This window comes from Chelonia mydas, chromosome 2, assembly GCF_015237465.2.
Source record: "Chelonia mydas isolate rCheMyd1 chromosome 2, rCheMyd1.pri.v2, whole genome shotgun sequence".
Classification (NCBI taxonomy): Eukaryota; Metazoa; Chordata; order Testudines; family Cheloniidae; genus Chelonia; species Chelonia mydas.
The window spans coordinates 5,517,175-5,540,584 of record NC_057850.1 but is presented as its reverse complement, the minus strand read 5'-3'; the positions used below and the strand labels follow the sequence as shown (position 1 = coordinate 5,540,584).

Genomic DNA, 23,410 nt, shown 5'->3' with positions numbered 1-23,410 from the left:
TTAAAACAAACAAAAGGAAGTATTTCTTCACACAACGCACAGTCAACCTGTGGAACTCCTTGCCAGAGGATGTTGTGAAGGCCGAGACTATAACGGGGTTCAAAAAAGAACTGAATAAGTTCATGGAGGGTAGGTCCATCAATGGCTATTAGCCAGGATGGGCAGGGATGGTGCCTCTAACCTCTGTTTGCCAGAAGCTGGGAATGGGCGACAGGGGATGGATCACTTGATGATTCCCTGTTCTGTTCATTCCCTCTGGGGCAGCTGGCATTGGCCACTGTCGGCAGACAGGATACCGGGCTGGATGGACCTTCGGTCTGACCAGTGTGGCCGTTCCTATGTTCTTGTGACAATGGTGTAACTACCGTAGCTGACGCAGGCAGGGACACGTATGGTTCATTTCCAGATGGCTGTGTCAGATGGTAACTGAGACAACAAGGCAGATCTAGTGCCTAGCGTTTCACAGCTGGCAACCAACGAAATGAGGGGCTAATGCACACGACTGGGAGTCACAGGAGCTGGGCCGTGTTTGCAATCTCCACATGTGACCCTGGAAAAGCCATTTACCTCTTGGTGCCTCCTTTTCTATCTTTGCAAAACAGGGAGGCTGTAGAACTGAGTGAGTCGAGCCGCACTACACGTGGGAAGAGCCTGGGAGGGGACGCGGCTGGTGGAGTGCAGAAAATCGCTCTGAGAAACGGGAGCAGAGATTGTTTGAGGGAGTAGAATGACATCCAGATCCGTGCATCCTGTCAATCAATTCCATCCAAATCCTACGACCACTGACCCCTGAAGAGCCAAGCTACATCCCTCCAGAATCTGGAGTGTCATTTTGATGGCTCTGTACAGACAGCTCCACGGCACTCGGTCCCTGTATGGAAGTTGCGACTGCCTCAGGGCGAGCACACTATTAAAAGCAAGAAACACGACATCTCTGCAGACAGCGAGGAGAGGCAAATGACTGGAGTAACGTGGCCTACCACGTGCTGTGGGTAAGAAAATGCATGTTCCTACCTGGTGCGATCTCACGCTGCGGAGAGCGTGTGGGTGTAGCTGGTAATAGGTAAAACATCATGTAAGCCACGAGGGACAGCCTTCTAATTAAGCGCTGTCCGTAGGCAGTTTTCTATGCACTGCAATTAATACACACCCAGCCACACATGGTCAGCAAGGGGCAGATGTTCTGGCATTGCATCAGAACACCAGCACGGAGCAATAGTTATCGAGCCCAAATTCTCAAAGCAAAACAAATGACCACCCATGTCAACTGACAGGGTCCCCTGGGAGGGAAGCATCAGCATTGCTTTGCACAGGGCATGGCTGCTGGGGCAACAGAGGGGATAGAATTCCCTTTGGGAAGATCAGGGTCTCCACCCCGGGTCACAGAACTGGGTTGAGCCCCAAGTCGAGGTGTTCTGGTGACTCTTGGTTGCCGCTTCTCTGAATTTATCTTGATTTCTCGATGCAAACATTACCCCTTGAGCCAGAGACCTTGCAGACTGTGACTGTCTTTGTGTGTTTCTGCCAAGCCCTTGCACCTTCGTTGCAGTGACCTGGGCAAGGCTCTAAGACATGTTCACTTGAAATAACTCCCTGAAGAAGTTTGCTCCCAGGCTCATTGCGTGCGAGGATAGCAAGAGATGCAACCCACCAAATTGTGTCTGCTCACGTTAGCTAGTAGTTCTCGAACTCTTCCACAGTGCAACCCACATCTTAGATATAAGGAACAAACTTAGGGTAGTTACGCTCTGGAATAGGCTGCCAAGGGAGGTTGGGGAATCCCCATCATAGGTGTTTTGAAGAACAGGTTGGACAAAACCCTGTTAGGGATGGTCTAGATTTACTTGGTCCTGCCTCACCTGCACTAGGTGACCTCTCGAGGTCCCTTCCATCCTATGATCTTTATGCCGAGATTGCCCCAGACACCTCCTCTTTTATTCGCAGGCATTGCGCCAATGCTCATGATTGAAGGATCTGAGCCCGTTACCTTTGCTCATGAATTTACCCTCTCAACCCCCCTGTGAGGCAGGACAGGGTTACCAGTCACACTCTGCAGATGCAGAGAGGTTAAGTGATTTACCCAAGGTCATACCGCAAGTCTGTGTCAGACCGAAGACTGAATCCCGGTCTCCTGAGGCCTGGGCCTGCCCTTTAACCACAAGACCCTCCTCTCCTGTTTGCATCTAGCTAATATCCCTCTGGCAAGTATGGCAATTGCTGAAGTGGCAAGGTGATACTAGGAAAGTATTAAGTGTAGTTTTAGCTTCTATTAATGTGTTTTAGCAGGTGACACGGGGGGATAAGCCAGAACCAGCAAGTGCCCCACAGACCACAATATGGGAATGATCAATGATTAAAGGCGCTCACCTAAGGCTTGGGAGAAGTCCTCACTTCTCCCACAGGCTGCCTGTGTGCCCTTGGGCAAGTCACTTAGCAGGTCTGTGCCTCAGTTTCCCATCTCAGCAATGAAGTTAATAGTCCTGCCCTGCCTCACAGGAGGGTCATTGGGGTTAATACACTCAAGACAATGAGGCACTCAGGTAATGCAGAGAAAAGAGCCACGTAAGTACTATGGGCACAAGAACCGTTTCTGAACATTAGATTGAGAATGCCAAGGGGAATGTTAGGTTTCAGAGTAACAGCCGTGTTAGTCTGTATTCGCAAAAAGAAAAGGAGTACTTGTGGCACCTTAGAGACTAACCAATTTATTTGAGCATAAGCTTTCGTAAGGAGAGTGGTCACTTTAGATAAGCTATTACCAGCAGGAGAGTGGGTTTGTGGTGGGGGGGGGGGGTGTGAGAAAACCTGGATTTGTGCTGGAAATGGCCCAACTTGATTATCATACACGTTGTAAGGAGAGTGATCACTTTAGATAAGCTATTACCAGCAGGAGAGTGGGGTGGGAGGAGATATTTTTTCATGCTTTGTGTGTATATAAAAAGATCTTCTATACTTTCCACAGTATGCATCCGATGAAGTGAGCTGTAGCTCACGAAAGCTTATGCTCAAATAAATTGGTTAGTCTCTAAGGTGCCACAAGTACTCCTTTTCTTCAAGGGGAATGTTGGCATTTGCCAATGTGGGGGCACTTCAGGCCCACGCCCCCGAGCTGTGAGGAATTATTTTGCGTCTGTACACACTGGGCTTCACAGCCCGCCTGGCTTCACATGTTAGTACCTTCCAAAAGAAAAACACATGGACTGCTTAAAGGAGTAACACACCCTAACCCCACTGCAAGGCCTGCATAGGGCATTTATAACTATTGATTATTTGTATTGCCGTAGAGCCTCGCGGCCCCAGTCAGGGACTGAGGCCCCATTGTGCTAGGCACTGTACACACATGTAGCTAAAAAGACAGCCCCTGTTCCGAAGAGCTCACAGGCCCAGCCTATGATGAGAGAACAACAGGTGGACATAAAAGGGGCGGAGGACAAGCTAACAGGGAGACAAGCCAGTTTGCCGGGAGGGGCAGCTACCGCACAACTGCCTAGCCGTTGTCGAGGGGGTTTGGGCGTCGCCACAGAGGTGAGTTTGAAGGAGGATAGTGGAGGCTTTGGAGGTTTGTACAGGCTTGCCTCTCATGCACAAGGGGTGGCCCAGGAGAACGTGCCATGTATATCACCATCCTCTGACTGTGAACAGCCAGGGCAAGAGGGCTGAGATTTTCAGCATTCCAGAATGAAACCAACTTGCCTGTTATTATTTAGATTGTGGTAGCAGCTAGCAGCTCCAATCATAAACCAGGAACCGCACCGTGCAAGGTGCTGTACAAACACAAACTGCCCCCAAGGGGCTTACAGTTGACGTATTGCAGCCCATCATGACTGAAATCACTTCTTAGCCCCACCCCAAACAGGTTCTAGCTGGAGAACAAACACATGAATTAGCCACGGCTGTTTTCCCAGGGCAACAGCTTCACTTCAGCCACGTCAAAGGAGAAACCTCACCCTACAGTTCCAGTTCTCTATTTAGAAAGTTATTAGGAAGTGCAATAGGTGTCTCAAGAGACCTCTCTCCTGTGGCTTAGGTACAGGGAAGTTCCCATGGCCGGGTAATAATGAAGCAATCGCTAGCTATTTTTAACAGGCTTTGGATTGGAAAATGACTGATGGTAAAGCCACTCTCTACTCACAACTTAAATTCCATTCACTCGTGATGCCAGAGTGAGGTGCCACTCAGCACGTTGACTCTGAAACCTAATGATGAGTGTGTAAAATGTCAGTCTTGTCAATTATTTCACTGCTAATCAAAGCACACAAGAAAGATGATTGACATATGTGACTGAAGGCCCTCAGAATGCCAGCTGGCAGAGGGCTGCATAAGAGTTACAGGGATCCCCTGAGTCTGGTACTATATCTTCATACTAGGTCACCAAAGAGTGTCATGTAAGGTGTCTACCAAACGCCTGTGTCACAGTGGGCATCATACGCATTGCCAGATGTGTGCACAGATAATATGGAAGGAGCTATGTACATATTCTGGAAATCATGTTCTTAGAGCCTTGAAGTAAAGGGCAGGTCTGCCAGAGGTACATGCCTTAAGACAGGTCCCACCAGGCAGGAGGTGGGACACACACAGCTCCCTGGCTGTCCACTGTGTACCGTGTGGCTTACAATGGAAATCTACTCGAACGCGGAGTCAAGTGACGCAATTGTGGGGACTCCTGGAGAAGACATTAACAGGGAGAGGTGAGCAGCGGGGGAAGGTGGGGCAAGCCTACAGAAGAACAAAGGACTGGTCTAAGGGCATGTCTACACTACTGCTTATGCTGGCAAAACTTGTGTCACTCAGGGGTGTAAAAAAACACCCCCCTGAGCAACATACGTTTCACTGGCATAAGCGCTCCTCTGCACAGCTCTCACACGGACATAGCTACCGCCACTCATTGGCGGTGGTTTAATTCTGCCGGTGGGAGAGCTCTCTCCCACCGGCACAGAGCGGCTACTTGCATTGGTACAGCCATGCGCTTGCTAGTGTAGACATGGCCTGACATACCTAGGGGTGCAGAGGAATGCCCTGGCATGCTGCATCTGAGAAGACAAGCTGCTGGCAGGCTTGGTCTCATGAAAGGAGGGTCTGAGTCATAGGCGCCGACCCCACGGGTGCTCCAGGGCTTAGCACCCACCATCAGCCCCTCCTGCCCACCCACGCAGGAGGCATTGGGGGGGGAAGAGCAAGGTCGGGAAGAGGTGGGGTGGGGCCTTGGGGGAAGGGGCGGAGTCGGGGCAGGGCCTGGGGCAGAGCTGGGGGGAGCCCCCCTCCCACCTCCCGGCACATTCGAGAGTTGGCTCTTCTGGTCTGAGCCAGCCTGGGTGAAAAGCCCCCCGAGGAGCACTTTGGGGAAGCAGCCTGTATTAGACGAGAAGGCAGCTTGTTTGCGGCGTTTCGGCTCTAGCATGCGTGTTCTGGTTTGACTTTGTCTGTAACCCTCTGAGGCCACTAGTTCCCTTTGCGTCTTCTCCAGTTTCTTCCTTTGTTACACAAACGTCGTCAGGGCTTTTACCATGAGCCAATCTACGTGCTGCGGGTTCAGGGCTGCGGGGTCCCGCCATGCCACTGGTCAGCGGCGTGTGCTGCTCCTTTGGGTGCTGGGAATTCTGGGAGCGTCCAGCGGCTCTGAGGCTGGACCTGCAGGCGGATGCTCAGAGGGCTCGGGGGTTGGCGTGTGCCTATTGCTAACCTGCCGCGGGACAGCGGAGCCTGCGTAGGCTGAGGGGGGAGGAGTGCGTGTCTGTGGCTGGGGGTGTCAGCGAGCTGACCCCTGGCAGGCACAGACAAGACTCCCTCACGCTGAGGGCAGGTGGTAGCGAGGTGCATCCCAGCCCTTGGCGCGCCCAGGAATTGTCACGACATAAACAGCTGACGCCTCCCTTTATTTCTGGCCGCCCAGCTCTGAAGGCAGCGTTGCCGCCAGCCGCAGAAGTAAGGGTAGCAGCACCGCAACCCCCCCTATAATAACACTGCAAGCCTCCCCCTACAACTCCTTTTTGGGTCAGGACCCCTACAATTACAACACTGTGAAATTTCAGATTTAAATATCTGAAATCATGAAATTTACGATTTTTTAAACAAAGACATTGACCAAAATGGACTGTGAATTTGGTAAGGTCCTATTTATATTACTAGGAGAGTATCCACCAGACACGAACTAGCAAAATCACTTTGGGACCCATCCAACGATCAGATTAGAAACCCAAAGTCCCTGCTTCCTAATAGATGGCGGTCAATTGCACACAACTCCTCTCTCCTGCTTTTACCGCTGTCCAACGCCCTCTCTTAAAATTAACATTTTAGAGCCCTATTTCCAAATATGTCCTCACAAAAACTTGCATGTGCATCGCTTTTGCAGGCAGCCCTTTCATCACCACCCCAGAGACCAACTACCAGTTCAGGTTTCTCCTGACCTAGGGCTGGGTTCTGTGACTGGATTATCTGGATAAACGAGAGGACCAATGTACCCAAAAATATTTCAGATTTTAATGAAATGTTTCAAGCACCTAACTTCAAACAGAAATGAGAACTTAAATAAGTTAACACATGAGCGATGGTCTGAAAATCAACATGCAGAAAAGGACCTCCAGACCGCAGTGACATGGACTTTATCCACTGAGTGGTAGAAGGGTTAACCCTTAATGTGCATACAAAGGTTTACTGACAAAAGTATTTTCAGGCTTATTGCTTGCAAGATCCATAAAAAACTTTGTGCTTTGTATCAAAACAAGTGATCAATAGTGATATGGCAAATATGTTCATTTTACTGTACTTTGCCTACAGTAGATCCCCATCCGGTTTGTGGCGAGGGCAGCTTGCTGCCCTATGTCACCAGAGCAGTGAGAAACATGGACTCAGTCAGTGAAGTCACATGCCACTTACTGTCGTTTCTACAGCAAAACCATGACCCCTACTAACATTTCCAACCTCTACCATGGACCTGACACCTTTCCACAATATGAAAGTGAATGGGTGCGGTGAGATTTGCATCAACTGATATGGTGTCTAAAGATACCTGCGGCTTGATCCCAAGCCCACTGAAGTCAATGGGAAAACATCTATTGACTTCAGTGGGTTTTGGATCAGGGCCACAGAGAACGGTTCTGCTAGACCAAGGTTATACAGTGAAGGTGCATTTGAGCAGGCTTTGCTCAAATCAATAGGATTTTCACTTTGGGTTTCAACCATCTATTGTATAACAACCCTAAGTGCTGGTTGGCCTTTTCAATCATTTCCTCCCTCCATAAACCGAATGTTTCCTATAGATCACCATGACTATTTGTGTGCATCTGAACCAGTTTCCCCTTCCAAAGAATAGAGAAAATAAAATATCCTGTAATTCTTACTCCAGCTCAGACAGGGTTAGAAATCTGTAGACTATTCCTTCTTGCAGTGTACCCAGGACTCCTGCTACAGCCCTTCGGTCATGTTACAGCTGCTTTCAGTGTCCCCAGTCGCTTGGTTCCAGCACTATCATTCCTTAGTGTTTCTTGTCAAGCTAATTCTCAGGCAGAGTGCAAGGGTAGAGACACCCTGATACAGAGAATGGAGATGGGATTAGATAATCTAATGTAGTTTTATACTGCATACTTAAGACTCGTACCTAACCTCCGTCATCTCAGAACTGAAGGGGAAAGAAGACATGAAGCACTTGGCAGCAGAGAGAAGGAACTAAAAGTTCATATATAAGGCCACTATAGTCAGGATTAGTACCACTGGGAGTGGTACCTGTGTTTCCGATTTAAACTCGGGGGTTCTTTTTATACAAAAGAAGACATGATATACATGTATCAAATTCTTCCATTACACGTATTTTCCCCAATACATAAAAACTTCCAAAGCTGCCAGAAGAACAAGAGGTAACACGGGTTTCCGTTCCTCAGTGGGAAGCCCCATTCTCAGAACTCAAAGTCTTCGTCAGCCATGTCAATCGCCCAGGCAAACTTCTCTCTCTGGGTCTTATTGTAAATCTTCTCGATGGGCACCCCAAACTTCTTACACCTGCGGGCAAGCACAGGGCAGACGCTGAATGGTAGCAGAAGGCGGCGGCGGCAGCAGGCAGTTGCTATTAGATCCGCCAGTTCAACACCCTGTCAGGGAAGGACTCTTACCTACTGGGCATTTGCTAATGTTGTCAGATTCTGTGGGTTTTCTCTAGCTTTACATAAATGCTTTGAGATAACAGAGGTATGGAACCGCAGTTTTGTGAGTGACATGCATCACTTCCCCACTCACAGCACTATACAGCATACTAGGCTTTTTAGTCTTCTGTTACACACTGTAATGGAGGGAGGAAGGGTGGCCAGTGGATAAGACTGAGCTTGATAAATCTATGGAGGGGATGGTACGAGGGGACAGCCTACAATGCCATGAAGCCGATCTGCAACTGCCAGGAGCAAAAATCCCCAACGGCTGGAGACAAGAACTGGGTGGGAAGGGCTCTGAGTTACTACAGAGAATTCTTTCCTGGGTGTCTGGCTGGTGGGTCTCACCCACATGCTCAGGGTCTAAGTGACCGCCATATTTGAGGGTGGGAAGGAATTTTCCCCAGGGTCACTTGCTGGTATGAATTAGTGTAAATGGTGGATTCTCTGTAACGTGAAGTCTTTAAACCATGAGGACATCAATAACTCAGCAGGGGCCTATTGCGGGAGAGGGCCGGTGAGGGTCTGTGGCCTAAAATGTGCAGGAGCTCAGACTAAATGATCATGATCGTCCCTTCTGGCCTATGAGAGACTGGCTTGGGATTCAAAAGATGTGGGTTCAATTCCCAGTTCAGCCTGGTTCCTTGTCTGACTTTGGCCACATCACTGTCTAACCATCTGTAGAAGGGGGATACCCCTTCCCTACCTCTCAGGGGTGCTGGGAGGAATAAAACCATTAACGACTGTGAAGTGCTCAGATACCACAGGGCTAGAAAGATAAGGGAAGCCAAGTTTCCCAATAGCAGTGCAAGACAACAGGTGCCCTGGGATCCGCACTAGCTTCCAAAGGGTGCAACGCAAGGTGTTGGTTTTAACTTAGGGCAGGCCGCTGCACACTGACCATTCGGTAGGGACCCCGGTGCCACGCTACACAACTTCTAGCGCACGGGAGCAGGTCCATAAGGCCAGTCAGGGGGCTGCAGGCTACAGCGCTGCAGATTCCCACCCCAGTTTGCCGCACGCTGGCTCGCCGTACAGACGAGCCCTCAGAGGCCGGTTTGGGACCCAGTTTCCTGAGGGATCGCCTTTGTGCCCGGGGCCATCCTGCCACAGCGGGGGAGAGCAGAGCTGCCTGAGCTGAAGCTCCCTTGTCATACACAAGAAGAGCTGCTTGCAGGACATTCCCTGTGAGGGATGTGCAGCTTTGCAACTCGGCCCCTCTCCCGGCAGCCTTGGCCCTGCCGAGCCTGGTTTTGTCTGCAAAACGCCCCCTTTCCCTCCGACCCAGAGACTTGAGGCCAGAGGCGCCGACTTTGTCGTTTCCCGGGGGATGCTCCGCCCCAGGCCCCGCCCCCACGCCACCCCTTCCCCGCCCCTGTTCTGCCTCTGCCCCTGCCCCTCCCCATTCCCCGAATGCACCCAGCTGTCTCCCCCCCAGCGCCTCCTGCTCGCTGCTGAACAGCTGATCGTGGCAGGTGGGAGGGGCTGGGAGGGAGGGGAAGGAGCTGATTGGCGGGAGGGCTGGGGGGGGGCAGAAGCTGATTAGTGGGGCTGCCAGTGGGTTCTGAGTGCTCACTTTTTCCCCCCGTGGGTGGCTCCAGCCCCAGAGCACTCGCGGAGTCGGCGCCTATGTGTGAGGGGGCAAGTGGATATTTCATTCGGCGTGGGCAGCGCTTGCTCCGCGTCGATGGGATAGGCACATAGGAGGGTAAAGGAACAGCTCTGAAGAGAGCCAGCAGCCTACCAGGCCACACTAATCCTGGGATCCAGATAGTTCAGCTTGGATGTGCCCAGAGCAATCTGCTTGTTTTCCTCTTTGTCCGTGGCTTGAACGTTCAGCTTCAGCAGCTGTTCTTGGATCTTCTCCAGCAGCTTCTTTTTCTTCTCCACGGCGCTGGCGGAAGAGCAGGGACAAGGCAGACGGGACGTTAAAAAAGGGAAACAAAGCAGGGCTGAAATACAGAGCGATACGCTGCAGTGCAGCCCCTCGGCGCTCTAGCCGTCCTACGTACGGCACGGCAAGCAAATATGCCGTACACCTAGCTTCAACAACAGAGACGGAGCCTGCCGCTCTGACCAAGCCAGGAGAAGGAGCCAAGACCCCCGGTTTGCCACAGCCACGAGGGTCGAGTCCCAGAGGTTTTGTTTAACAGTCACTAAGACCTAAGGCGCTGATCCATTAAAGTGAGTGGAAAGGCTCACATTGCGTTCAACTATAAATGCTAGGGATTGTAGCCAATGATTTTAGTTTATTGTTCATTTATTGTGTGATGTTATAATTAACTAACGTTATCATAGAATCATAGGATATCCGGGTTGGAAGGGACCTCAGAAGGTCATCTAGTCCAATCCCCTGCAGGACCCATCCCCAACTAAATCATCCCAGCCAGGGCTTTGTCAAGCTTGACCTTAAAAACTTCAAAGGAAGGAGATTCCACCACCTCCCTAGGTAACCCCTTCCAGTGTTTCACCACCCTCCTAGTGAAAAAGTGTTTCCTAATATCCAACCTAGACCTCCCCCACTGCAACTTGAGACCATTACTCCTTGTTCTGTCACCTGCTACCCCTGAGAACAGTCTAGATCCATCCTCTTTGGAACCCCCTTTCAGGTAGTTGAAAGCAGCTATCAAATCCCCCCTCATTCTGCAGACTAAACAATCCCAGTTCCCTCAGCCTCTCCTCATAAGTCGTGTGCTCCAGCCTCCTAATTATCTTATATATAATCAATGTATGCTAAATAGAATTACGTTGTAAGATTCTTGAAGTATAAGATTGATCAGTAGTTAGAAGGGAATAATCATGCATTAGGCATCTAAGTAAGTACAGCTGAAACGCAAGGCCTACAGGTTGAGGCCTGTAAGATTTTAGCTTAGCCATACTAGGCCTTTCGATAAGATATGCTGACATAAATAAGTGACTGAAGAATGATCCGATGCCCTAAAATTAAGGGAAAAGATGCACCAATGGGTGATATTGCAAAAAATTAACAGTAAAAGTTTTTTTGCTTACAAGATACCCGGTAATCACATTGTTCTAACACATGCCCTAACCGCAGGGGGCATCAGTGCTAATGAGAATAAAGAGAATCTACACAACCTATAGAAATTGGGGTCCCTTAAGTTTCATGGGGACATCAGACCAATAAGGAAAAAGAGGGTTGACCCTTTTATGGACATGCGCAGAATGTAGGTTTATACAGAATCACATTATACAAAAGGGGTGGCCAGACTGGGAAAATTGAGCTCCCTATGGGAAACTCCAGCAGGAACCATTCCTCTACTGATGATCAAGCCATGAGAGACCCATCAGACCCTAACATTAAGGATGTGAGTATAACTATAGTTGTAACTTGTGCATAGGTCTGTATAGCATTTCTACATGCTTGGGTAATCATAACTTTAATAAAACTTGTAAAACAGACTAGACCTTGTACTTGAATGTCTGTGTGGTCACTATCCTGGGTCTTTATGTGTCCTAGAGACTCTATATCTGAAGCAAGTAGCAGAGGTGACTTGCACTCTATTGAACTTGAAACTAGCCGCCAGAGCCAAACCCACGGTGGTGTAATACCCCATTACTACATTCACTTTAAATAAAATAAAAGGCTACAGGATAAAGGTGGCACAAGGTTATGGATATATGGGATTCGTTTGATGGAGAGTGTTCCATCATCTGCAAGGAAATTTGGTAACAATGATGTGGGAGACAGTGTAAAGATTAATGTTGGAGAAGTAGACTGAAAGACTCGACTGCTTGGAAAGAGTCTTTGGCTTCAGCATTGTGCACAAGCCTGTTAGACCTACACAGCATCCAATCTGCTAGTCCATGAAGCAACCAATAACCCATTTTAGGGCCAATCGCTGCATAGATTAGCATCGACAGGATGAGACCGCATGGCATGAAGCCTAGAGATGTTCCTAAGATAGCGACGAGGAGGACTTGGTTAGGGCACTAAGGTGGATCTCAAAAGACAGAGCTCAACAGACCAAAACACCTGGGTTTTTATGTGATCTTCGAGAGTAGGGTCACCATCACAACCAGTCCCCTATGCAAGGTAGCCTGTCTCCCCTTGTTTTTTTTCCTGCAAACCCCCCCCCCCCCCCAGACGTTCTGGTTAAACTTGGATTATTGCTGTGCACATTGTAAGATGAGCTGTTGCCAGCAGGAGAATGAGTTTGTGTGTGTGGTTTTTGGAAAAGGGGGGGGTGTGGGGGGGGGTGAGAAAACCTGGATTAGTGCTGGAGGTGACCCTCCTTGATTATCATGCGCATTATAAAGAGGGGTTTCAAAGGGGGATGGGCTGTTGCCAGCAGGAGAGTGAGTTTGTATGTGTGTGGGGGGGGGGGGGGGGAAGGGTGAGAAAACCTGGATTTGTGCTGGAAATGGCTCTACTTGAGGATCACTTTAGATAAGCTGTTGCCAGCGGGGGAGTGAGGTGGGAGGAAGTTTTGTTTCATGGTCTCTGTGTGTATATAATGTCTTCTGCAGTTTCCACGATATGCTATGCATCCGATGAAGTGAGCTGTAGCTCACGAAAGCTCATGCTCAAATAAACTGGTTAGTCTCTAAGGTGCCACAAGTACTCCTTTTCTTTTTAGTCCCCAGAAGGGAAATCAGTGAAGCGATTAAGAGCTCTGAAACCATTGCTGGATGGCAAAGGTGCCTTCTATCAATGCCAGTGCTCCTCCTCCTCCTCACCCCCTATTCCAGCCAAGGGCACAGCTTTGTGCCGGATCAAATGTCTCTATCCACAAGAAGCTTGAAGCATGTGCCACTTGTCTGGGCAGTACTTTAGCAGGAGCATCCATAAAGGTGGGCGGCTCGCGGTGTCCAAAACCTGCCTTTATACAGGATGATTTCCCATAAAGAAACCCCCTCACCCTCCACTCTTGCAGGCTCCAGGCCTACGAGCCAGGTCAGAAGCTCATTTTTAACCAGCAGGCCATGCTAGTAAGGAACATCCTCAAAGTCATGATGGCCCCCAGTGACTCCCACACTGATGCTTCACAGCAAGGGTTTTCTAAGTTCGGAGTGGCAGGAGAAACTGAAAACAAGGCTAAGAAAAACTACCAAGCCCGATCCCTCTCCCCAGTCCATGGATCCCGTATCACCCAGGCCTGGTGTACACTACAGAGTTAGGTCGCCATAAGGCAGCTGACCTCGATCTAACTCTGCAAGCATCTACACTAAAACGTCGCTCCCGCTGATGTAACTCTCCCGCTACACGGACTTCACTCCACTGCCGCGAGAGGCATAGCGCTCAGGTCGATGTAGTTAGATCAACGCAATGTCCGGGCAGACACTGTGTGGTGCTTACATTGACTGTTGCCACCCGGGGCTGACAGCCGGAGCCCCACTGCGTGGTGAGGGATTGGTGGGGGTGGGGGGCAAAAGAGAGAGGAGAGCCTGAGCCTGGGTAGTGGGGCTCCGGCTGTCAGGCCCAGGCAGCGGGGCTCCGGCTGCAAGGGCCCCAAAATGCCAGTTAAAATGCTGCAAGTGCTCTTGGTCAGGATGCTCACCGCCGACAGAAAGAGCATAGTGTGGACATTAAAAATCAACTTAATTACTGCGGTGGCTGTATGTCGACTTAACTTAAGTCAGCTGAATCGTATAGTCTAGCCATGCCCCCAGTCCTGCCCGCTTCCCTCTGCCTACAAAGACTGTGATAAACGAGATCCTCACGCTTTAGATTTCACATCCTTTTTGGCTTTGAGATCAGCCTTGGCTCTTTTCAACTCGATCTGCGCTTCGGCCAGCTGGTCCTTCTTGGCGTCGATCTGGGAAAACAAACACAAACTACCCTGAACTTCCCTTCTTCCCGGAGAAGGCCTGACGTCGTTTCCACCCCAACGGCGACCCAGTGCCACCATCTCGTCTCCATCTGGGTTTCCTTGTCACCTCCACCCTGGGTTTCCTATCACACCTTCTCCAGAGTGTTGCATCTCCCACAGGCCAGTCCCTTTTTGCTGGCCTGGTTTTAGGCATTTCGCATGGTAAAAAGATGGACAGAGCTGGTCTCAGAAAGCAGCCTCGCTGCTCAGAGAGCTCACGACTCCTGCTGTGGCCACTGCAGGAGCTTCGGGCACTGGTGCACCTCAGTCCCTCCTGTTCTCTGCTTGTGACATGCACTAGTTGGCTTTCCTGAGGGCTGTGATACTTTGGTCTAATTCTGGTTGTTGGGTTTGGTGTGTGGGTGCCGGGTGCTGCTGGCGGCCTGCGAGATACAGGAGGTTGGACTGAATGATCTGGTGGTTCCTTTTGGCCTTAAACTCTAATCTACGGCAGTGTAACAAGTAAAGACAGCTGATCATGAGCTCAGACACTGAAATAATTAAGCGATAGAAATGTAAGGGATACATCAATAGGACTGTCCGGCGGGGCTAAGGAAAAGCACCCTGAATTCACAGATCTAATCCAACCTCCTGCACAATAGGCCATAGAATTTCAGCCAGTTACCCCCCGTACCAAATCCAATCGCTCGTGCGTGGCCAAAGCATCCAGAAAAGCAGCCAGTCTGGATCTGAAGACATCAAGAGATGGAGAACCCAGCGCTTCCCCTGGGAGTTTGCTCCAGTGTTTGAGTTCCGTCATCCTCACTGGTCAAAATGTGTGTCCAGTTTTTAATTTGAATTGGGCTGGCTTCAGCTTCCTGCCACCGGCTCTTGTTCTGATTAAAGAGCTGGTTAGTACCCAGGATTTTCCTGCCATTACGCTGTAATCAAGCACCTCTTGACTTCCTTTCTCATAAGCTAAACAGAATGACTCCTTAAGTCTCTCCGCGAGGCATTTTTTCCAGCCCTCAAATCATTTTTGATGCCCGGTAAGTAATTTCAAAACAAAAACTCCCCCAGACCACACAGCACCTGGTCAAAGTCCGGATTAGCAACCCTGAAACACATCTGATACACAGAAGCAATAACTCTTCGGGCTGTTATCAGCATCCTTCCTCTGTTACCTTGGCCTGGAGGTTCTGCATCGACTTCTCAAAGCTCTTGGGTGTGGCTCTCTGATGGTTACACAGAATGGCCACGGCTCGGTTGGCTCGGTTGTAGGAGAGGAGTTTTGCTGCTACGTTGTCCTCAGCTGGAAAAACACAATGTAATTGTTAAGCACCCGGTAAAGGAATTGGAAGGAGGGTAAAAATTACAGGCTTTCAAGACGGGAAAAAATTTAACTGATTTACAGGATATACCTATTTATCTGCAGCCTTTATTTTTATTGCAGGTTCATTTTAGCAGTGTTATGTGACACCATTGAGGGTTAAGCTCTGGTAGCTACAGCCTCAAGTTAAACAGAATTATCTCCGCTTGTTTTAGATCTAGAGCTCATCGGAACAGATGAAACCACAGGCAAGTAACACAGACAATCGCAAGGCCCACTATCTTCTATCCACTGTATTGAAGTTGCCAACAAAGTTATGAATGTCACAGCATACCCGACTCCTATATACATCCATGCACCAGTTATAACTACAGAAATCAATCAACGACACACTGCTCAATCTTATACCTCTATAATCCTACAACTTAACTCTATTTAACATACAATAATTATATAAAATATGACATGTTAATCATAACATCACATAATAAATGAACAATAAACTAAAATCACGGGCTACCCTATGATGTATCAGAGGTCAGAAGAAGGAAAGAGGGCCCGGGGGTGCATAGGGTTTGCCCAGTATCTTGCCTCCAGAGATAGCTAACAACTCATGTTCCAGAGCAAGGCAAAACAATAGGCCCAAGATAATACCGCTAATCCACTGTGCAGCAAAGGCAAAAAAATATTCCCTTCCTGACTATTACTACACTCATTTGGTATCTCAGAGGCTTTGATAACTTTCAGCCTAACTCACATTAACTGCATGTTGCTATGGGCATGTGGCCATGAGTTCCACAAGCTGCCGAAGGAAACGTTCTCTTACCGTTCGTGAGTGCTTTCAGCTGCGCCTGCAGAGTGATGGAAGCGTTGTATGTTCTGAACACCTTGGCTGTCAGCCCGTCCATCAAATCCTGAAGATGTTTGTTCAAGACCGTTGTCTGAAAAAAGAGACAAGGCAGAGGGGAAAATTAGTAAAAAGCGGGAAAATAAAGTGCTTGGTTTTCAATTTCCCTTTTATTTGTAAGCGGGCAGACTTTAGGCACAAAAAACTACAGTGATGAGGAGCAGAGAAGTGCATAGATTTCTTGTCATTTTGCACATCAGCTCTGAAATTGGTGAGTATACGGGATGGAGTATACTGGCATAGCTCCATTGAACTCAATGGATCTGCACTAGCTAATGATCAGATCCAACATCGGCTTGAATTTATACTGCTGAGCCACATGGAGTCACAGTCCCATCAAAAGAAGCAGATACTAAACACCAAGACCACTGGTGTTTGTGCCTGGGGGGGGTCAAAAACTGTCACAGGACCCAGTTACTTAGCTAGGCATCCTTGGCCTCACAGATAAGAGCCCTCCCATAGAAACAACACGCATCTGAAGACACAATGTTTTGGGGGGTGTGAATGCAGCGTAGGGGAGCAGACTGGGTACAAAAGCTGAGGTGGCCTGGGAGAGGGCGGCTCACAAGTCTTTGAAGTGCCCACAGAAATGGAAATGATTCGTTAGCGTGTATTTATGGGCTGGTGGCTAACACAACTCGGCAGGAGGCCAGATTCCAGGAGAGAAACCACAGAAGGCTCTGGGCCAGGCTCTAAATTGCCCTGCACCTTGAGAGGTGTTAAAACCTCTCACACGTCAGAAAGGTCAGGTTAAACCCCCACTCTGCACAGGTGGAGGGCACCAGAGAAGCAGGCCCTCAGTCTCAAGGCCCAGCCTTACTTAGCCTCTTTTCTGAAGGGTGGCTCAGGCTACCCCCACAGAAACTGGTGGATGTAGGCCATTTCTGACAGCATGACTGCCCTCAGGAAATAGCACTTGCCCTGTCGGCGAGGGAAAGGTTTGGCTCTGTCTAAATACGGCCTCAAGACTGTGGGTCCTCTGCAGACTTTGAACCCCTGGACCGTTTGGAGCTGTCCTAAGCTGCTGCAGGCAGTTTTATAACCTGCTGGAGACAGCGGGTCTGCCATCGTGGCGCGGGGTCCAGAAAGCCCAGCTGCCGAGTTACTACTCACGCAGCAACTGGATTGAGAAATCAAAGATTACAGTGGGGTGCTGGGGGACACAGCGGGTTGCACTAGCTAATCATGGGAGAAGACGGGCATTAAAAATCAAGGTCATGGGTAAAAATGAAACGAGGGGCCTCACCCAACTGACCCCCTTATGCAAACACCGTATTGCCGGGTCTGGCAGCCTCTCTGCTCAAGGGAAGTATGGAACTGAACTAGCTTGGGGTGCTGCAGGCAAGACTGGGGCAACTGTTTGCACTATCTGCCTAGCTCAAGTCGGCACGACTGGCCCCTCGGTTTCAAGAGCAAGACGAATCCAGCTTACATTCAGCCTGTCAAAGAGGTCGTCCCCTGGGTCTTTGTTCTCCATGAATAACTGTAAGTTCTTGAACACCTGCAACGACACGAAGAATTACATCAAAGGGCCATGCAAAAGTGCGGTGGCAGCTCTCATGGATGCTACCCTCCACTGGATTCTTCATCCCAGAATCCCAAAGCAACGTTAGCTAAGCCTCAATACTCTCGTGATGGATATATCGCACCATCTTCCATCTGAAGGCTGGGGCTCCTAGATTTAATCCCCAGGTTATCCACTGTCTTCTTGTGACCTTGGGCAAATGTTTTTACCTCGGACACAAGATTACCCACCTGCATTTAGCCTTACCACTCTTGTGAGGTGCGTATCACACTATGTTATAGATCAGGAAAAGGGACACAGAGATAACGCTCTTGCCAATTGACAGCGTGGCAGCATAGGGTGTAGACCCCAGGTGCCTCTCTGCCGTCACTAGATAATGATGCATTTGAATCATTTGCTAATTTAGGCTGAAGTCAATGAGGACAGAAAAGCATTACCCTAAATACACAGAGGCCAGTGACATATGGCCCAGTACACTTTTTCCCTCTATACTGTAACTTGTGATTTAAAAAGCTTGTCACTCAAGTGTATTTCAGCATCTTTCACCAACTTACAAGTGCAAACCCAATGACGTTGGATGGTCTGAGGAAACTAACATCCGCATGTACATGGTACAAATAACTACACTGACTCCACCCAGTATGGTGACAATAACTACAAAGCAGAGGGGGGGAGAAGGTGTGGCGACCGAAAATAAAGCCTCTGAGCTCAGAAGTGTTAAGACACAGAAGAGCTCGAGTCCATTTTCCTAGGAGAAAAGTTGGACCAGGTCTCCAGCGGGTGTGAATCTCAAGTCAACAGAACTACATTGATTTCCACCAGCTGAGGGCCCGGCCCTTGATGGCGGCACACGACAGGCTGGAGTTGACAATCAGACCAGTGTCAATATTTCGTTTCAATTTTCTTGAGGAAATGAGACCATAATAAGATAGAAAATATCATAATGCCACTATATAAATCCCTGGTATGTCCACGCCTGGAATACTGTGTGCAGTTCTGGTCGTCCCATCTCAAAAAAGATATATTGGTATCGGAAAAGGTACAGAAAAGGGCAACAAAAATGATGAGGGGTATGGAATGGCTTCCGTATGAGGAGAGATTAATAAGACTGGGACCGTTCAGCTTGGAAAAGGGATGACCAAGGGGGCATATGACAGAGGTCTATAAAACCATGAAGGGGGGAGGGGGGGGTTAACAGGGAAGTGTTTTTTACCCCTTCAAATAATACAAGACTTAGGGGTCATCCAATGAAATTAATAGGCAGCAGGATCACTTGATAAACTGCCTGGTTCTGTTCATTCCGCAGAAGCACCTGGCACTGACCACTGTCAGAAGACAGGATGCTGGGCTAGATGGACCATTGGTCTGACCCAGCACAGGCGTTCTTATGCTCTTATAGGAAGGATGGCCAAGTGGTTAGGGCACTAGTCTGGGAGTTGAGAGACCTGGGTTCATGTCTCTGCGTTGACACAGCCTCCCTGTGCATTCAGGGGTGAGTCACTTAGTCCCACCTTGACTCAGTTTCCCCATTTGTACAATGGAGATAATAACCCTATCCTACCTCACATGGGGGTTGGGAGAATACATGCATTAAAGATTGTGAGACGCTTAGGTACTAGGGAGATGGACAGGCACTGTGGATCGATTAGCTACCTGTGGGAGTGCGTGCGAACCTCCCTCCAGCCCTGCTCACCGGTTTCTCCACAGGCACTTTGTTGTAATACCGGATCGAGTCTTTCCCCAGGAAGTCAAACTCCACAACGTGCTCCTGCCCGTCCAGCTCTGGGTGCAGCTTAATGTGCTCAACACGCAGGGAGCAGCAGCCAACCGTGTCCGCAGTCTCCCCTTCTTCCTTCTCGTTACCGGCTCTCAGGGCCAGCTGGGAGGGACACAGCAGAGGAGGGATGGAAACCCCTAATCTTCCATTATACACCTCCTCCCCCCAAAAACAGCGCTAAAGAGGCCACGATGCTGTGAGAAACACACTGTATACTTCTTTCCACCGCGGGGTCGGCACAGCCCCAATCACCACAGACTCTAAATGCCCCATTAGCATCTTGAGTTTCTTTGCTCCATCATTCATCTTTATGCTCATGTTTACAGCCCTTCGAACAGCTGGGCAGAAATGCCCTGGCAGGAAAGCATCTCAAGGGCCCTTGCTACGGATGTATCATTATGCTTACGCCTTCAGCTAGGCCGGAGAGAGGCAGGAAATAGTTCAGGAATTAGATGGCCCAGGGGAGGGATATCAGAAGAGGACACAGACTCAGTTGCATTTACATGCAGCAAGGATAATACAGCCCTATTTTCAGTCGGAGAATTCCCTGCAACAAGCAGCAGCATTGAAATAACCCTCACAACACAGAACTCTGTTGTCAGCGGATGCAGTGTCCCTTATTCGTCTGTGCAGGTTTGACAAGCATCGCACGCACGCTGGAAATCAGTGTGTGCTGGGGGGTAGCAAAGGCAGGGCTGTTTTTTCTAGGAAATGTGTGTAACAGTCCATATGATGCTGTATCACCAGCATGCTTTCACGGACAGCTCTAGACACTTCCCATCACAATGCACTCCCACGCTCTCTGTGACCACGAGTGGCTTCCACTCGTGGGCTAACCCATGACTCACAGCTACCAGCAAGTGTGAATGCACCTCAGATAAAGTAATTTTACAAGCAACAGCCCAACAAGACAGAGAAGCAAGCCGGCACCTTGTCAATGAAGTAAAGGGCCACAGATCTTTGCCGTTTCTTCATCTCCCTGGATTTCCAGTCTGCACGATACTGAGAGCGGATCTTGTCGACTACATCTTTTAAACGTCTGGCTACTTCATATTTCTGCCAGTCCTTCTCCCCCTGGAAGGAAAAATGAATGTTTCCACTTGCCCTGAACACCATCCACTGCCACCCGGCCACTGTCACAGGTAATAAACAGAGCCAGGCAAGATACTGCTTTCCCATCCTGCAAAACATTTCGAGATCATTCAAAAAATTTCCCATCCTGGATTTGGGGCAAAAAGTCGACATCTAAAATTTTCACCAATCAAACATCTTAAAAAATAACTGGTTCAGGTCAATCGAACCGCTTCATTTCAATCATTTGAAAACATTTTGTCTGGATTTTGACCATTGTTTCCCCAGCTAGAGTTAGCTTAAATTTCTAAGTGAAAAGTTATTTTGAGCCCGAAAACCAGAGTTTTTCATTTCAACAATTAAAAAAAAATGATTTATTTAAAAAATTTTTGGTGTAGGAAAATCAACCAAAGCAGACCCTTTCCCATGGAAACTGTTTGACTTTGACAAAGCGGCCTTTCCAGCCAAAACCGTTGTGTCAAACAATTCCTAATCTGCTCCAGGAATAAAACCCTGTACAAGGAAAGTGCCTGGTTCCAGATTGGACCTACTTTGAAGATAGAAAATCATTAAGAACGCTGTCCAGGTTCCAAATACTGTTCAGTGTTCGGCTGATTTTTTTTAAAAAAATCACCTATCCATGTCACTCAAGTTAAAGAGGAATAACGACAATTTTTGGAAGAATGGTTTGGGCGCCCCCTGATGGCTGTGCAGAAGCACTGAACCAGCACTGACTTCACCGCACTTATTGTAAGAAGATCATGCTAACGCGCGGCTCATTGTTAGAAGATTAAGAATATAAATCAAGCAATGATAAAGCACTAACTCTCCATTTTTGCACATCTATAATATTTGATTACTAACAGATTGTTCAATGTGAACCGAAATGCAACGTAGCTGAGTTAACTCTACAATGAAAGCTGTGACATTGTGCCCTGACTTTTGCACGTTTATTAACCACCCTGTTGTATTTGTAGAACATTTCTGGATTTAAACTGCCTTTTTTAAAGTAAAAAGGGAGAACAAAGCATGTTGCTAATATTAAGCCCAATACAGGCCCATTCAGACTATCAAAACCACCATCGCCTGGGTTACTGTAAAACAGAACAGTCTCCCCAGCCATGTTCTACCCATCTTAGTGAATCATTATAACAGGGCCCTATCAAATTCACGGTCCATTTTGGTCAATTTAACGGTCACAGGATTTAAAAATGGTAAATTTCATGATTTCAGCTATTTAAATCTGAAATTTCATGGTATTGTGATTGTAGGGGGTCCTAATCCAAAAAGAAGTTGTGTGGAGGGGGGGTGCAAGGTTATTGTAGGGGGGGTTGCAGTACGGCTACCCTTATTCTGCACTGCTCCTGGTGGCAATGCTGCCTTCAGAGCTGGGCAGCTGGAGAGCGGCGGCTGCTGGTCGGGAGCCCAGCGCTGAAGGAAGGGTGGCCTGGTATGGTATTTCCACCCTTACTTCTGCGCTGCTGCCGGCAGAGCTGGGCCCTCAGTCAGCAGCTGCCGCTCTCCAGCTGCCCAGCTCAGAAGGCAGCGCAGAAATAAGGGTGGCAATACTGCGAGCCCCCTAAAATAACTGTGTGACCTCCCTCGCAACTCCCTTTTGGGTCAGGACCCTCGATTTGAGAAACACTGGTCTCCCCCGTGAAATCAGTATAGTATAGGGTAAAAGCACACAAAGGAACAGATTTCACAGGGGCTTACCCGCAGAGACGGGGATAGAACCCGTGTCTCCTGAGACCCATCCAATGCTCTATCCATTAGGCCACCTGGCCTCTCTTTAAGCCAGAAAGGTTTTTCCGTACAAATCCAAAATCAGAGGCATAACTGCAAAAGCCTCCAATTTCACGAGTCTCTAGCTTCTCTCGCAAGGCTTGTGATGTTACTGGGGTAGCCGTACGACGCACTGACAGTCCCACCGGACAAATACACAAAGACGCGGCACACAGAAGATTGTGCCAACTGCTCCTCTATGGGCATGTTCGTGGACTGTGGCATAAAAGGGGTCAATCAAATGGCAAACAGATGGTCTGACAGGGAACAGCACACCCCACCTTTAGCTTGGAACTAGGGTTCAGCATGATGTACTTAATCGAGTTCTGGATGTTCTCAGTCCACGAAGCCAGCCACGTGACAGTGTTGTCACAGCGCACTTCCTTCCACTTGTGACCTGATGGGGGCTTGGGGGTTTCAGAGTCCCTGGTGGGTGGAGAGGATACAAAGCAAAATTACAACCATTCCCCTGGGCCCTTCTGTTCAAAGACCAACCGAAACCAACCCAATGCTAATGACACAAAACGCCAACCAAGGGGAAAAAATGGACTAGAGCCCCGATGGTTTCTTTTTGGATGGGCCAGGTTTGTTCTTGTAAAGGAGTAAAGAGACTTTCTGCTGAGTTATAATATTAAACATCCAAGTCTTTTACTGGAGAAGTAGTGGGTTTGATATTACTGGGTACGCCAAGCAATTGAAACTCATTGAGCAGGGACGTGACCTTTTTACCCAAACTTCATAATATCGGATTAACACTTATTTGACTCAAATCCAAGGAAGAAACGCTCTTTGCTAACCCTGCCCTCTTTAACGAAGGGCTCAGAAAGTTTCCAAGCCGCAGCTCACAGCCCTCCATGCAGTCCTCCAACAAGCAAAACGTTGACAACTGCGTCCCTGATATTTCTGAGGTAGAAACAAGCAGGATTCGGGGCAGGAGGGGCAGGGTAGGGAGAGAATCTCTTGGGCTTTCTTCAGGCCTCCCAAAGCAGCAATGAGGGCATCGCAACACGTGTTTCTCCTTTGCAAAGCTTTAATAAGAAACCCCTGGTCAGATGTGAAATTGGAGTTGACTGGCTACTCCTGGGCCACTCCATCTGTATCTACGAAGG

General features: G+C 48.8%; 1 protein-coding gene across 7 annotated transcripts in view; it reads right to left on the bottom strand.

Moving 5' to 3' along the window:
- Positions 1-6,455: 6,455 nt before the first annotated feature.
- The window catches only part of TOP1MT (DNA topoisomerase I mitochondrial), a 53,309-nt gene continuing 36,354 nt past the window's right edge, over positions 6,456-23,410 (bottom strand). For 6 of the 7 annotated variants that reach the window (XM_043538985.1, XM_043538984.1, XM_043538987.1 and 3 more), the window contains 9 exons: positions 22,583-22,727; positions 20,376-20,519; positions 19,362-19,547; positions 17,576-17,644; positions 16,063-16,177; positions 15,091-15,218; positions 13,818-13,912; positions 9,880-10,029; positions 6,476-7,992 (listed from right to left, as the gene is read on the bottom strand). In XM_043538985.1, the coding sequence (XP_043394920.1) occupies positions 7,890-7,992; positions 9,880-10,029; positions 13,818-13,912; positions 15,091-15,218; positions 16,063-16,177; positions 17,576-17,644; positions 19,362-19,547; positions 20,376-20,519; positions 22,583-22,727 (1,135 nt within the window). In that variant the 3' untranslated portion in view covers positions 6,476-7,889. Of the gene's footprint in view, positions 7,993-9,879; positions 10,030-13,817; positions 13,913-15,090; positions 15,219-16,062; positions 16,178-17,575; positions 17,645-19,361; positions 19,548-20,375; positions 20,520-22,582; positions 22,728-23,410 lie in introns of all 7 variants that reach the window. The other variant, XM_027831620.3, reaches the window with a different exon arrangement.